General features: G+C 40.5%; 1 protein-coding gene across 4 annotated transcripts in view; it reads right to left on the reverse strand.

The window, feature by feature from the left end:
- Positions 1–17,260, reverse strand: part of LOC137305688 (activating transcription factor 7-interacting protein 1-like) — a 166,571-nt gene that overhangs the window by 28,329 nt on the left and 120,982 nt on the right. For 3 of the 4 annotated variants that reach the window (XM_067974598.1, XM_067974597.1, XM_067974596.1), the window contains exons 7-10: positions 15,393–15,508; positions 11,789–11,877; positions 10,062–10,742; positions 6,153–6,244 (exon numbers count right to left, since the gene is read on the reverse strand). In XM_067974598.1, coding sequence (XP_067830699.1) covers positions 6,153–6,244; positions 10,062–10,742; positions 11,789–11,877; positions 15,393–15,508 — 978 coding nt within the window. Of the gene's footprint in view, positions 1–3,384; positions 4,852–6,152; positions 6,245–10,061; positions 10,743–11,788; positions 11,878–15,392; positions 15,509–17,260 lie in introns of those variants that run through there. The other variant, XM_067974595.1, reaches the window with a different exon arrangement.

Genomic DNA, 17,260 nt, shown 5'->3' on the forward strand with positions numbered 1-17,260 from the left:
GGTATACTCTAAACATCCAAACTGTGATGGCTCCAGGCTTAGCTCCCTTGTAATTGGCAAATCCAGTCACTGTCTAAAATTTAGAAAGGGGGCAAGGAAGAGCTTTCGATTTGAGTAACAGCCCCTATTGTACAGTATGACTGTACACTAGCTTAGGGTATATTCTATTCTATGGGAATAGTAGCTCCTAATGTGTGTTGCATTGCTTTACTTTCTATAGTTTAGATGACTGACTTATAGTAGCCCCCCACTGTTCTGCCAGAATTTACAGCATTATTTTACATTTTGGAAAAGGTTACTGCATTACAAGACCCTACTGTACTAGCATGTCAGAGTATACATTATGATTTTACACTAATACTATTGACTCAATTTCACATATCAGATCTGTTCAAACTAACACCACGCAGTTACGCCCACAATTCTCCACACATCAACTGCCTCGTCACAGTTGGAAAGCACAAGGCAAATTCCTGAAAGGTGGAGAACAGATAGGGGAGTCACGTTACGGATGTGCTATAAAGGCACAAATGGAGCATAGCATTAACACAAGTCAGAATACAAGCTATCTGCCTGGAATCTCAGCCAGGGAATATGCATGGCCACCATGGGGCCCTAAAAAGGGAGAAAAAAAAACTCTGGAAAGCAGAGGTAGAGGGTTGCTTGTAAAATAAAAGGACAATGGCCTAAATTATAACCTCTTTTACACATCTTAGAATTGCTTTTGTACTGTAGTACCCATATTGCACCTACACACCTCTAATCAACTGTATAAACAAGGCATTTGGAAGAGTAGGCTTTTCTACTTTGTCATGCTTGATACTTTTAGAAGAGATGATAATCAAGATAGGTGACAAAGAGCTCATTTATATTTATAGTACATCAGTCCCCTAACCATTAACCCTCACTAGATTTAAGATAGCAGCCAATAAAGCTGTGGAAACACAGCTCCCTACAGCAGTGCAACCCAAATACTTCATTTTTTTTGAAGCACTGAATATCTTTTACAGCTTCAACAAGGTAACTTTTGCACAGATGATTAGATTCTGAATGTTACAAATTAATTACAGCTGGGTGATAGACAGGGCAAGCAATAGGCGGGGCAAACGATAGACTGGGGAAATGCTACCAGTCTTCGAAAAGGCTAATGACCATTGTTTCTCAAGTAGAATATAGGGTAGTGATTAATTGTTGCCAGTTAAAAAAATACATTTGAGAAGGAATTAAAGCACATTAATTGCAGCATACAGTGAAACCTGCAAGTAGACAAAGAGAATTATTCATACCACAAAGAGGCAGTACCACCCTTGCTTTGGTTAACCAGTGCCCTCATGGGGTTTGACTTTTTTTTTGCATACAGTGCTTTGGGATCGGACTGCGCCTTAACAGACAAGGGGGTTGTCTAGTGTCCAATTTATCACCTGATGGCGTTTGCAAACCATATAAATCCAACTGCAGCTTGGACTGGCAGAGGTTAGGTACTGCAACCTGAAATGTGCTTCAGAATAGCTTCCGAATCAGAATTAGGTTCGAACTCAAAACACTGACATCTTATTCTTGATCCAAATTCAGGTTAGCCTGGTTTTATATAATAGTGAAAGTTTATTAAAATATTATAGAATTATTATTATGGACCCAAGCTGTTTCAGTCTCAAAAGTTGATTAACTTTATAACTTAATATTTGAAGTCAGCTAACTGATGTCAATTTTTAAGTTTTGATTTTTGTGTGTTTTTTTTAACAGGGTGTTTATTGCAGGTGTGAAAGTGCATGTTCTTCCTGCCCTCTCGTGTAGCCACTGTTAGTCTATGGGAGTGTAGTTAGAGAGGTTATCAACATGTACAGTGTCCACTACTCTACCAAACTGAGTTATTTAAAAGTTCAGAGCACGCCCCAATACAAAGAGGTCTCAAACCTTGGTCATTGTTTTTCCAAACTCACTATCTTAAGTGTGTATACCTTTTGATTTAAAAAATATAAATATATTTATTTCAATTTTTGAAGGTATTCCAGCTGAGGCTGAACCAGTGATTTATGAAGGTTTTGCATAATTTCCTTGCTTATGTACTATTCCTCTATTTATAAAGTCAAGGATCCCTTATGCTTTTGTAACAGCAAGATCAATTTGTCCTGCCACCTTCAAAGATAAACAAAAGTATGCGAACCCCCAGGTCTCTGTGCCTGCACCCCCTTTTAAATTGTACCATTTAGTTTATATTAGTTTACAGATATATAGTTATAATAAATCATTAAATGGGCAGATTTAACAGCAGGCGAAATATGTCTTTGAGCCAAAGCAGATAAAGCAGGGATTCATTACAGCACTGGTATTAGAATCAACTTGTCAATTTTTTAAAAAAAGCCAACCTCTATTGATTTTATGGCTCTTTGCAAGAAGAAAGATGTAAAATATGATTATTTTTGCAATATAAAGCTCATCTTATTTGTATGAATGAGATTTCCCCATTGAAGCAGAGTTTGAAACAGCTAAAGGAAAAAATAAATCTATTTGGGCAGATACTTAATATATTCAACACCCACTGGTAGAAAGGGATTCTATCTCTCTTAAGTCCCATTAGCTGGAAGTGACTCCCAATCTGTCACACGGATATCCTTTGCTCCCATTACATGGAGGTTCCTGAACTATCTCCTTACACAAGTGGTACGCACAGATGCCAAATGGCAGCAATGTCATTTGGAGCCTCATGTCCAACAGGGATGGCAGTTTAACTCCAGGTCCTTGTTGATATAGCAAGAAAAGGCGGTGTTGCAACTGCCTGATATCCATTTGTTGTGTCACAGACCTCTGTGTACAACCAGTGTTGTGCAACAAGCACTATAAAGGGACTGGTGTTTGATATTATATTCAAACCAACGCAAAGTGGAGCTGTAAATTTTACTGCACTGCTGGCCTGATTTTGTTTTTCCAGAAGCTTTATAATTAAAATGCCGGTTTCACTGTAGCTGCATCCATCAATTACCATCCTGAATTGATATTCTCATCAAACTTCCTGCATTTTGATTAGGGCTGTAACAAAGGTTCGGCATTTCAAAAGCTCTGGTGGAGCAGCAAAACTTTGGCGCTGCTTTTCCAGATCTCGACCTCCAAGTCTGTGGATTGTGCATCCACTGTCGACTTCAAAACAGGTTCCCTGCTTCATCATCTTTGCTGTCCCCTTTTAAATGGGCAGATTTAACAGCAGGCGAAATATGTCTTTGAGCCAAAGCAGATAAAGCAGGGATTCATTACAGCACTGGTATTAGAATCAACTTGTCAATTTTTTTAAAAAATAGCCAACCTCTATTGATCAAAAGCTCAATTTAAAGAACCAATACTTTTATTGACCCATTCAGAGTCACGTTAAATATAACACTGAAATCGCATTACTATCATACTTTACGGCTGTTCATTTCAGATCTATATATATATATTTTTTTTCTTTTAAAACAATACATTACTAATTTTAAATTTTTTTTGTGTAGCTTATTGAGTTTTGTTCACAGTACTCCAAGTTCATGTTAGCGGTTCCTGCTTTATGACACACTTCTGCAAGATGATCCCAGTACTTTGTCCGGAAACCGTGTTGGGATTTAAAGTCACTATGTTCCCTGTGGAAGATGAAGTTCCTGGTTGCGGTTCATGTACTACAGAGCTCGGAGCTGTGTAAATGTAGTTGAATCCTGCATTGTCTAACATGTCGGACCAGGCCCGGTACTGAAATTCAGCAGCTCCCCAGTAGTTTCTAATACTGGATTCTGAGCGGTGGCCAGTAAGTGCCATGATCTCCCGTGCTCCGAGGCCGGCGTCGCACAGGAGACGAACAGTTGTAGTTCTGAGGGAATGGTTGGTGTACCTCTGGGAGAGTCTGGCAGCAATACTGATTCTAGGCATCATGCTTCCAAGATAATTTACTCCCATTGGCTCCCGTTTATACCAGACAGATTGTTCTCGTAACTGCTCTGGTGTTAACTTTAGGGGGTGAAGGTAGAAAGCAGGAGGATCTGGTGGCAGCTTGGATATATAAAGTTCAAGTGAGGTGACTGGGCAGTTTACATCTCCTGGCATATCGTACATCCGGCCCAGTTTCAATGGGTCCTCACGGCTTCTACTTTTCCCAGTATACTTCAGCATTGCATAGCGTCGTCCATTTGGATCTCGCTTAATAACAAAAGCGTCCGGCGGGAGGTCCCGAAGGATTTCCCGTCCACGCTTAGCAAAGTGCAACTGCAGGTCAAACCAGACTTTGTTCACAAGTGCAAGGGGTGTGTGAAGTCCCAGGACACCAGATGTTCTAATCTTTCGAAGGTCGGCCGCATTAATCGGGGGGTGGTGGTTTGTTTCATCCTTCCCTTGTTTTCTTAGTATCTTAAGCACACCCAGAAACACATTATTGGCACTGCTGAATTCCTTATCCTGCATCAAGCAGATCTGCCGGCTATGAGGCGGCATCTTAAGGTGCCTGTTTAAACCAGCCCGGATGGATTTGTAGCTGGAAATGCTATAGGTGTTACCGTCATGATTCCTCACCGTGCCATAAAATTCTCTCAAAATACTATTAAGTTCTTCCACTGTCATAATTTCAAATTTTTCATCTCTGCCCTTTTCAATAAGCCACTGTTTTAGGATATTCACTGCCCAGTCTGTCTGCTTGCGAGTGTTCTTCTCGTTGCGTTCCTCCTCGAGCCCAATAAGATCCTCCTCAGTCACACTAACGTGCCGTCTGGCTCCATCTAAAAGCTCATCGCTGGCAATTTGTTCCTCTGTCATTTGGTCCTCAAAACTTAGCAGTGCGTTGCCATCAAAAATGCCATAGGTGTAGAGTGGGGAGTGAGACGCTGTTTTTTCGGACAGCTGTGAATTGCGGAGTAATACGTAATGTTTTGATATAATGCTTTAAATTTTTAAAAAATTAAACAAAATAATCCAGCAGGTGGCGTTCGTTATTAAGGTTTCCGCAGAGGTGTGCCAATATTCAATAGCGCACACCCTATTAACCAATCACTTTCACACATTACAAACCATGGCATTACATGTTGTCACACAATAAATAGCAGAAAGACACAAGTTTGTTTTCAGTTTGAAAAAAAAGTAAGGCTAAATCTCTCTGAAACCAGACCTTTCAACTATCGAGACATTTGACGTAGTAAAAAAAACAAATAGAGAAAGACACATTAATTTCATATATGTATTCTCTAGAAGAACTGGAAAAACTTTAATGCTGCACTGAAGAGAATCTGTAATAGAAATCGGAAAAGGCTTACAAGCTCTGGCAAACGAACCTTGACCAACTGAACAACTTCTGTTTATGCTTTGTGACACGCTGGAGCGACGAGTTACCCGGATGCAGAATTTAAAGCTGTTGGAAGTGTGTGGTGAAGCGGCTGTGTGCAAATCAGGATACTCCACTCAGTTGTAGGTTTCTGAAAACTTTTGACGGCAACTCTTTTTGAGGACTGAATGCAGCTACATTCTGCTGTGCTAACGAGTGCTGTTTTGTTTAGAGAATCTTTCCAGTTTATTTAGAGAATGCACAAAAAAAAGTAACAATTTTTTTCCTCTCTACCCACCCATGTGTGTTTTTTTTTGTTTTAAACCCAAGCCCTCATCAGGGATGCTTTGCACCATTCTCTTCTTTCTGGTGAGGGCAAAGATGCACATACACACCATAATACAGATCTCCCCCCCCCCACTATGACATCTCTTTGGGTATTTGTGGAAGGTTTCACAGCATTTATCATCTCAAATTCTATACTGAGGCATTCTTAATTTTAATTTTAAACAACGTAAAGTTGTGGCCTTAACTCTTTCTGGCAAGGTTCTCTGTAGATTTTTGTAAAAAGGGAGATTTGCTAATGAAAAAGTTAATTATATTACAATCCACTTTCAGTGGAAAAGTTAACTTATAGAAGATTAGCCCTTAATTAGAACTTTACTGGGCATGCGTAACAAGGTGATCCATGGCTGACTAACTTGAGAAAGGAACAACATGAAGATCAGATTGATCATTCTCCTGTACAAACAGCAACCACATTCTACCCAAAGGGATAATAATATTTCACCAACCGCACCTGGCCAGTAGAGACAAAGAGAGAGAGACTACAGTGGGCTATAACTGGTGGTATGATGTCTATTGGTGTATGTGGTGCACCCACCTGGTTGCCACTAGGTGCTGCTTTCTTAGTAGCCGGTGACTCTCCTGGAGCTGTAATAGGATGTCTCTGGGTGGCCTGGCTGAAGCTGCTCTCTGTTAATGGAATAGAAGCAATTCATTTAACATTTCAGTTTGACACTAGGATGATGACAGAGAAACAAAATGTCCCAATGTCCACTGTTCCAATCTCTGGATTGCATCTACCCCACACACTGCTGCAATTTTAATCTTTCCTCCGGCTGCAATAGCAATTTAAGTTTTAGAATAAGTCCTGAAAACTTGATCATCTGGGTTTGTTACAACCCTAACACACAAGGTAATGGGTATACACTAGAAGTAAATAACACATCTTGAAATGAACATATTATAAACCATAAGCATTAAACTAGCACAGTTGCTGGGGTCATCTCATTCTCAAGTTCTCATCTTGGATGACACTGCAACCCATAGATAGATAGATTTAAATTTCAAAAGTATATTAACTTAATAACTCCCTGCAGAGTTTCTATTTTTAATCTATATCTACACGAAGATATACACTATATATTTGTTATTAAATATGAAATTTATTCCAGGAAGAGAGGTAAAATGCTGAAAATGTAAATGAGTTACATCGGTTGCGTTCTCAAATACAAACGATATCACACTGAGTAGGTTCCGTTAATAAAACACATGCTTGTTGTTTTAAGTGTTATTTTAGTTTGGGCTATTGTAAAATGCAGAAGCTCTTTTAATATCCCCGTGTCATTATGCTAAGCAGCTTTCAATGTTTACCACAAGATTTTATCTTTTTTGAAAACGATCTGTGGATATCAAAAGCAGAAACTATAGTGCTTTCAAAGCTAAAGGACACATTATTTTGTATGGGTAGGAGAATACTGCCACATAGTGCACACATTATTCTGCTGCTAAAGTGCAGGAGTGTATCACTTTAAGGCCATGAGGCATAATTGTTCTGCATTCTTAAGATTCAACGCTTGCGATGAATTGTATTTCCTATGATCGCTGAGGTCATCAGGAGTTACACAATCTAATTCCCATGCCAAGATATTTTCTCTTGTTGGGGTAGTTTCTCTGTACCTTCCAAATAACTGGCTTCCTTTTAAGAAAAAGACTGTTGCAAGAAATTTGCATATGAGCCAATTGGCTGCAAGAAATTTGCCTAGAATAAATTTGCCTGTAATTATGTGACATGACAAGAGGAAATGGGCACGTATGTACCATCTTTATAATATACCAGCAGACCTGTGGCATTGCTCGCTGTACACTGGATGATATGCTGTTTTATGAAGACATGAGCGCTATACCATGGAATGCACAATGTATTATTCTGCCATTATGGTGGAATTGTTTAACCTAACCTGTCGCTCTAAGGCCAGAGGGTCTAAGTAAACATAGCCTGAAGTCACTTAAGAGTTTAATTATTATAATGGGAACTTTGCAGAGTACGTGTCAGCTTCAAGTTGCAGCCACGAAGCAACCAGTCTGCTATGCCATTCTGAATATATTACAGTGTACCTCCCATGGTGTTGGTCACAGTATGTGGGATAATATGTTGTTTTACAAGGATGGGAATTTTATATCATGTAAGGTAACAAAGCCCAATTGCTAAGAAAACACAAACTCAGGTTACTTAGTTAACTGTTATTTGGTCAGGGAACACTGCAAATTTTAAAGTGCTGTTCAGTTTTAGCTTCAGATCAGAAACACTCAGTGTTTTGCCTTTTTTGGAAAAGATCCTTTTGCACCTGCAACAGAAACACATTTGGGCATGCAAACACCCATTTTTAATGTTTAAAAATATATTTTTTTTGTAATAAGTTGGCCTCGCAAGCTGGTTCAAATTTCTCAAGGGTCAGCCCTGAACAGTAAACAGTCTTTTTCCCTCACATGCTGACCTGGTAATTTCCAGAATTTTCTGTTTGATTTCTAATATCTATTGTATCCCTGCTTTATTGGCATTCTTACTATTAAACCTTTACGTTGCCAAAAATCTGAAAGTACATTTTAGTGCACAGTAGGAGGTCAGTATGCCTCAACCGAAGGGTTAAGAATATAAGCAAAGTTAACCAGTGCCTGCACACAGACACACTATTAACTGCTAGTTGCAGAGGTACACTCGCTATATCTTTTCCTGCCTGAACTGCCAATGAACTGCTAATGAGTCACAAAATAAAAGTAAACAGAATTTATCCCAATCATGTGAGGGGTGCACTTCAAAATTTTTTAAGTTGCAATTTCCAATTTTAGAGTTTACTTCTATTAGAATTCCATTATCTCGGTCTTCTACCACTTACAGAAAGGCAATAAACTTCTCTTGTGACGTTATTACTGCAGATTATTGAGAAATTATATAACATAAAATCAAACAGCACAGAAGGAAGTTATTTGGCCCATCTGTCTGTGCCAGCTCTTTGAAAGAGCTATCCAATTAATCCCACTCACCTGCTCTTTCCCCATAGCCCTGAAAATTTCTCCTTTTCAAGTATTTATCCAATTCACTTTTGAAAGTTATTATTGAATCTACTTCCACCACCCTTTCAGGTAGTGCATTCCAGATCATAACAACTTGATGCGTAAAAAAATGTCTCATTTCCCCCTTGGATTTTTTGCCAATTATCCTAAATCTGTGTCCTCTGGTTATCGACGTGCCTGCCAGTGGAAACAGTTTCTCCCTACCTACTCTATCAAAACCCCTCATAATTTTGAGCATCCCTATTAAATCTCCCCATAACCTTCCATGCTCTAAGGAGAACAATCCCAGTTCTCGAGTCGCTCCACATAATTAAAGGGCATCTTAAGTATTTACACAGTTTTTTTCTAGTGAGGTACACTGCATTTTAGAAATTTTGGTAAAGGAGGGGGCCATTTGGTACATTGTGCTTATACCATTCCACATCAGGGCTATCACCATTATGCTGCTCTTTCCTCATATCCTTTTAATATTTTTCCTCAAGCCTCACTGAATTCCTTCCTATCATGGTTGACTGGGCCTCAGTAGCCACTTGTGGTAATGTATTCCATATTCCAATTATCTACTCTACTTGTACAGCATATGATAACGAAGCTGGCAGATACATGGATAAACACCTCCTCCCAAACCCCATCCCAGCAAACTGGGAATTTATGGCCTACATAACTGGGGATAAAATTTATATGAATCAGCTGCTACCATAAAAGCTGTGGCCGTGACATTAGAGACACTTTAAAATTTAAAATAAAGAACAGCAAGTTAACTCCCATTTTCCCCATAGAAACCCACTGGGAAGCAACTGTACGTATCTCACCTACTCACTGCTCATTCCTTTTTACTACACAAGACTCGCTTGTTTGAACCATGTAAGGATTTCTGTTGCATTGAACTATGAAGTGCCTTTTTTGGTTTAAAAAAAAGACAACGTGGTTCTTTTTTTAATCTCTGTTTGAATAGTTAATCATATTCCCTTAACCCAGAACTTTGCAATGTGTTACCAATATTCTAAAATGCAATGGAAATAAATGTGATGCTATAGCTAGGAGCATTCAGATTCAAAACAAAAGCAATTTAATTTCCCCCCTTTTCTGCCTAGTAACATTTCCATAAACTGGGATTTAGGTTTATTGCAGCCCCATTAATATCTCTAATTGAGACTCGTGCACTTTTTTTTAAAAAAAAGCGAACACATATTTACTAAAGTAAACTGTGGCCCTCAATGTTTCAGTAAGCCTCTGAGTAAAACTCCTTTTCATAACTCAAATCCCACGCCCCACAACTAGCATTTACAGATGGTGAATGGCAGCCAGCACAACACAAACATAGTAAATCTCTGTTACATAATATATACACAATAAACAATTACATTCACAAACATAGCTGAACAACTAGCACTTGAGTTTGAACGCACACTGTTGCGTATGATTCTTCACTTACCTGCTCTGGAGGTTCCTGCGTTGGTGCTGTCTGAACTGGCTGTTAATGGCTGACTTGACGATCCGGAGGCTTGCCCCTGGCTGTAAGTCTGTGAAGGCCTTGGCTGTATTGCTGGCCTGGTACTAGAGGGGCTAAAATGTCCTGGGGAACCCAAAGATTGCTGTGCTGTCCGTGCAATCTGGGGTGAAAGAATAGTCTGAGTACTGGTCATAGAAGCAGTCTGACTGGAAACAGCACTACTTATCTGCATTGACCCCATACTTGCAGGGGTCTTCCTTTGGACTCCTGGGCTTGGCAAGGAAGGACTAGCACCATTTGCTTTTGCTACATTCGGCGATATCTGCGATGCAAGTGGCTTGGAGAGGTTGTTAAGCGTGGGTTGGGATTGAACAGGTAGAAACTCAATTCCAGGTTGTTGGCTGGTCATCAAGGTGTTTGCTGAGGCCTGCAGGAGCTGAGGTTGGGAAGACATTGCCACTGGAACTGTAAGCAATACTGGCACTGACTGGAGAGATACTGGCATAGGCTGGTTACTGCCGGAGACTGGCAGCGACTGACTGGTTCCTACCACCGCTGCAGTTGCTGGGAGCACAGGAGTGACCACGGCACCAGATGACCCTGGGTTCTGAGGTTTAGTCTGTCCGCCAGCTACCTGAGGAGGGGTGAAGTTTGTAACAATACCTGTAATAGTAAAAGCATCGTTCAATTAGAATCTGTAAATGGGAATATCTTAGTTTCCACCCCCCCTGCCCCTCCCAACCCTAACCCCCACAACTTCTCATTTGGGGCCCCAATCATGCTCAAACAATGGCCTCCAGCCAAGAGGGTTGGACAAGTCTGGTGTGCAGACTACCTTCAATACGACTGATGTTAAGGGGTTGCAATACAACAGGGACAATTCAGCACTGTGCCACAATTCTTTGGTTCACCAATGTGCTACGTGATAGGGCAGTAGGATGTAAATTTAATGTGCCAACGTGCTGAGGCTCCACTAGGCTACAGTAGGTGCTGATGCTTTCCCAGTGGATGTGAAGAAAGCGAGGCAAGCTATGTCACTGTTCCATACCTGCTTGTGACTATGAAACAGCAGCACTGGCAAAGGACATTGAACTAAAGTGAACGAGAATTTTTAAAAAAATGTATATTTTTGATGGATGTATACAATTTCCTGGCAATTTGCCACAGGTTACTTTTTGATAAGCTTGCAGTAACAACATTCTATCTTGCCTGCACGCCATCCTACATCAACGTGGAATGCATAGGTGGTTAATGGGAGTAGAACAAAAACTAAGTTGCACGTTCATACAACCCCCAATTAAACAAACTCAAAACATGGCTTAGGGTTTTACAATAATATTCTGTTGCTTCCAGTTCTCCTCTCCTCCCCTCCCTTGGGTAATATACCTACCTCCACTCAACCCAGTAGCCTGACTGGAAGTGACAGAACTATGTTAAGTTAGTTGGTAAGCAAACAGCTCTAGAACTCGAACTACTGGTTCAAAGACAAGGGGAAGATGAAGGGGTCGAAATTTCTCTTCTGAGAAACAGCAGAACGCCCGTTTTTCTCTGTAATTAATCGGTAACTAAATTGTATTCTCATAAATCGGATGTTTCAAAGCCACATGTAATTAGCAGGTTAGAGGGGGGAAAAAAACAGGTACTTTCTGGATTTTCATTAAAAGAGGAACTGGTGTGTTAGTGTACAATGGAACTTTATTAAAGAGTACCTGTATTAATGGAGTTTGCAGAGTGCTGGGCTGATGCTACACTGTCTGCCATATTTCTTCGTAAGTCCAGCATCTGCCTCACTGTTCCACTGAAAAACACAAATTTAACAGAAATCATACACGAGAATCCACCAAGACTCCTCCAATATCAGGCAACTAAAATTTCCCAAAATGTTTATATCTTTGTGATACCCTAATTGTTGATTTTCTCATATGAACTTCATCCCATAATGAAGAAATCATGGACAGTTGCTGGCAGCAAAAGAAAAAATAGACCTGCAACTTAAAATAACCCCAAATTAAAACTGAAACCATTATGGATTCGGAGTAGAGAAGATTATTAGGGTGAGTGGGGGGCCTGGAAGGAGGAATCTAAAGAAAAGTTCAAAATTATCAACGGGTGAATCATGATTGACTGAACAGTGGAAATAATCTACCAGTAACAAGGAGGCACAAACTGAAGATTAATGCTAGAAGCAGAAAAAGGGGAGATTAGAAGGAATTTTTTTTTTAAACCAATAAGTGCCTACTGACGTCAAGTCAATGATAATATTTAGAGGGTGAATAAAACACTTGAAGGAAGCTACTGAAAGGTATGGGTGAAGTGCAGGCAAATGGGAGAAGGTAGAGACGATAACTTTGGTGGGGAAGCTAGCACCAGCATGACTAGCTGAATAGCCTCCTTTTCTATCTAAATTTCTACGCTCCTATGCTATAATCTAATCTTGGAGTTCAGATAACAGTCATAAAATGCACCAGTTTTGCTCCTGTGGTTTATATCAGCCTTCTTGGTCAGAGCCATTATTCTCCATACTCGTCTTGCATATTGTAATTCGATGCGACATTTTCAAATGGGAAATTGTGAAAGTTTGCTGCTTTGTTGGGGGGGGGCAGTTGACTATGCAATGCTTAGAAATCATCTGCAGCTACTTTGGGAAACTCTGTGATGGCACTTTCAACAACGTTATGGGGCAACAGTTATCTCAGATCCAGCCAAACTGAACACATTGGGCTCAATTTTAAATCGGAACCAGGAAGGGTCAAATTGAGACTGGGAAATCTGTACGATTTTGACGTAAGGACGTCTTTTATTTTTTGTTGTTGGTTTGCCGTCCGACTGATCGGCTGATCTCAGTTGGACGGGAGACCAGCCAGGGAGAGGACGTCTTCAGGTAAGTCTTTGTTTGTATGGATTGGGGGGGGGGGGGGGGGGGGGGGGGGGGGACAGTCACTGGGGGGGGGGGTGTCAGGGTCGGGGATCCGTGATCGTTGAGGGGGAGGATCGGAGTGGTGGGTGGGGCGGAGGATCAGGGTCTTGGGGGGGGGGGGGGGAGGGAGAAGGGAGGATGGTCGGGGGGACCACGATCAGGGGGTCGGTGCAGGTAGGCTTGTTGGGCCTGAGGGAAGCACTCCTGCTCCTCCGGGCCCACAGGCTGTGCCTTTCTAGGCATCTACCTGTTAGTCTCAGGCCTTCTCGCCTCCTTTCACGAGGTGTAAAACTGAAGGCCCGGGAATCCCGGCCCCCCAGGGATGAAATAGGGAATTGGAGAAAAATGGAGGCCTGTAGCCTCCTTAAAAGGTTTTAAGGCCGACCTGCCTCCTTGGAGCGGGTTGGTTGCCCACCCTGATGAAAACCGTAAATGGGCAGGTTTGAAATGGCGGCAATTTTCAATACCCCCTGCCCCCAACCCACCTGTTTTACTTTGAAAACTGAGCTCATTCGTTTTAGCCCATTTATCCAATATATGCTTTTTTTAAAAACTCCACTCAGATTTATACCACAGAAAGTTCTGCAAGGTATCCAGTCAGTTGCAAAATTGGGGTCAGGAAGAAACTGAGGGAAAATAATGTACAACTTCCACCAGATACAAATTGAGTATGAAAATTCAGCTTTCTGCCTGAATACTGGTATTGGAGACGAACCTTAAACAAAGAAGTGAATTGGATCTTTTCCCCCCAACTTGTCGCCAGGCAACAGGAGAAACCAGTGCTATGGCTCACAAACTCTAATCACAATGGCATCCAGGTCCATTTGCTGTCCCTCTCCACCTGTAGTGAAATCTAAAAGGGTCAAGAACTCCAGTGATAAAGACCCCACAAACCTACACACTGTCAACTCATCGGAGTTAGTTTGGGCTTTTCTTTGTAAAGGTGGCTTTAAAAGTCATGAAGTGAATGGACAAAGTTGATCTAGGCGAATTGTTCACTGTGACCAGGTGGACACATGTTAAAAATTGGAGATAGGAGTAAGAAAGACAAACAGAATGTTTTCCCCCCCAAAGGGCAATTGATTGCAGCAAAAGTTACCAAAATACCCATTGACGTGTGCAATAAAATGGGCAAAATTAGATGTGTTTCTGGTGAGAAGCGATTGAGGGATGTGGTAAGAAGGCAGGTGGGTGGTTAAGATCCGAGAAAAGGGATGGACTTGTTGGAACTAATTACATTTCCTGTTATTAAAAATTCTTATTCCTCAAGTCATTTCAGACATCAATGTAAAGATGTTACAGATTGCGTGCAAAGGCACTTCGTTCAGAAAGTCAACTGCATCAACAACTCCCAAAAGTAAGGCCTGTCTTATATTAATTTTAATGAACAGAAAATTAAATTCATCAACTAACATTTATACAGTGCCAGCTCAAAGCTAGTGGTAGAAATATCACTCTTTTCTTAAAGGGAGGGACTGCTTGCAAATGGTTAGAAATTTGTTTTGGATTTGTGGCCATAGTCTTTCTCAATCAGCATTTTTTAAAAAAAAAGTTAATTTGACGTTTTGGTGAAGAATTCAGCTTTAAAGTTACATTAGAAAGCATACATCATACTGCAAATACCTTACTGAGGACTCTACTTACAAGGGATAAACCTCGAGGTTATAAAATCCAACAGAGCCTCCTGAAATACAGATTTTGAAGCTCACTGCCAGTTGTCCATGTTCCTTCTCAGTGTCTGTCACAGCTGCTTTGCTGTACCAAGACTCTTCCCATCACAACAGTGATGTGCAATTATCAGTCACTGGCCGTTGGATTTTACATTCTCAGGCTCTAGATACAATTAATTTCTTCACGCTCTAACGCCTCTTAACTCTGACAAAACTGCATCGTTGCGCCTTCCCCTACCCGTCTCAAAACTTGGATACCTCAGACCTGTTGAGAAGTTCAGCATCATTCACCGAAACGCTCTGCAAGGGCTGGATGCGTGGATTAACACCATGGCAGGTTGCCTTGGTCCATGCATGTGCATTTACACTTTAATCAGTGACATATTACAGGAGCTGGCAAAAATGTTCTGTCTGCACCTGTATGAATGAACTTTCATGAACAGCCACTTTGACATTTTACATGCTGACCTTTGAATGAATCACTTTTAAAATTACACTTCCAGAAATTCCTTTTCTCACTTTATTTTGTGTAGCTGCCTCTCATCTGTCAGATTTTCAAAGTTCCTATTTTAATTGGCACCAAAGGCTTGTGCCAACTGGGATTAGATGGAGACTTGCCGAGCACATTCCATTTGTGCAGCAAAAATCAATTTTTATGCCCTTGAACATGTAGATGTACAAAGTTTAAACAAAAAACACACTGAATAAACTGAAAAGCCTCCTTACCTGCGACACTGCACACTACCAGAAGCACCAAGAGGGGGGTTGTAGGATTTGCTGGGAGAAACAGGTTGCGTAGACTGGAGTCCAGATGGTTGCTGAGGCATCGAGACGGAAATATTCTGGACAAAACAGAAATGTATTAAGAATGGAGGTGCCAAAATGAACAAATACTTTCATGCTATCGACAACACAATGCCACATGAGTGAAACTCAGCAGCTTACCCCAATATGGATTCTGGAACATCAGCCTGCTTCATTTAAAAAAATGTATCTTAATTGTCTTGAAACAGAGGCCATTTAATGTTGTACACAACTACGTACATGTAGCTGGAATTGAACACATGCAGCCTTAGTACAATTGGACCTTCAAATGAACTGCCATTTTCACATTTGCAGTCCTGGCCTTGAACAAATGTGTCAAATATTTCTGCAACTTCCTTTATTTTATGCACCTACCTTTCATCTGTCAAGCTTCCAAACTTCATTTTAATTGATGCCAACCGCTACACTGAAAAAGGTTTCTTTCCCTATAGTTTTTAATATTTTTACTTGTGTAAGAATACAAATCTCAGTGGCAAATTGGGATGAGAGGGAGAGCAACATGCATGAACTCTGTGCCCGGTTCATTCTGCTGAGAAATACTATGTCACAACAAAGACACTTGTCAATGTGTTAATATAGATTATAACTGCAGACTGTGCTACTAGTTGAAAAGAACTTGGAAGTGGGAGTGCTTAGCAGGTGTGAGGAGAAAAGAGTAGGAGTGCTATAAATAGATATGTATGCAAACACCGCAGTTTATCCAAATAAGCAATATTAGTGTCTCTTTCTGAGAATCACTAGCCAACTAGCTAATCAATTGTTAAACACAACCTTCATTTTGATTTCAGCTGAAAGTGAAAGTGAGAGATGAGAATTTAATGCCAGCATAAAAAATACAGTATAGACGAATGATGAAGTGTGCTATTTTTTCATGAGTGTAAAAATCCACCTAAAAGTCAGATCTTTCTCCGGAGTGAAAGAATGTTGGTTACGTACTCAATGTTACTATATTCTTTTTCTTTCCCTAGTACATCTATAACTGGAATCTGGGCATATCCAATAACATGCTGTAAACACAATTTCATTGCAACTGACTTCAGATGTCAACAACTCTCAAGTACACACAACTTAAAACACCAGACCATGATGAAGCCTGTATATTATAGACAGGGCCTCACATGTCTTGGGTGGAGTTCAATCTTGCAGACTGTGTGCGTACTGACCACACATTGTGTGTTTAAGATTCTGCCCAAAGATGGGGTTTTTTCTTTCTCTTAAGATACTTTAACTTCCAGTATCAATACCAAATTATTATAGTTACTTTCTGAGACATACATGATCATACAGTGTGTGAATATATTACAACTCTCAATGACACTAATGCACTGTTAGGTCTCACTAAAGATTCACATCTTTCCAGTTTGAATAAAATACTTCCATTTCCAAATATATATTATGCAGAATTAAGAGTGATTAAGGGGCAAGCACGCCTTCTAAGAATTATAGGATACCGTAACTTGTTAATAATTCCCTGTTCAGAGTAGCAGCAAAATGAAGTAGAACCATGCGATGTACAAGATTACGACAAGACAGACAAGTATTTTGTACCACATCTGTGTGTAACAGGATGCAGAGCTAAACGCCGAGATTTTCAAGTACTTACTCATGAAGTAAATCATCCAAAACTTCAGCACTACAAATCTGACAACCATGCGCAATTGTGGCAGAGACTTTGATTCTGATGCAGGTGTAGAACTAGTGCCTGTTTATCACTAGGATCCATACACCATCATGTGAGTAAACCTTTGTATGAGGCCTTGGAGTATTCT

This window comes from Heptranchias perlo, chromosome 40 (genome assembly GCF_035084215.1).
Source record: "Heptranchias perlo isolate sHepPer1 chromosome 40, sHepPer1.hap1, whole genome shotgun sequence".
Classification (NCBI taxonomy): Eukaryota; Metazoa; Chordata; class Chondrichthyes; order Hexanchiformes; family Hexanchidae; genus Heptranchias; species Heptranchias perlo.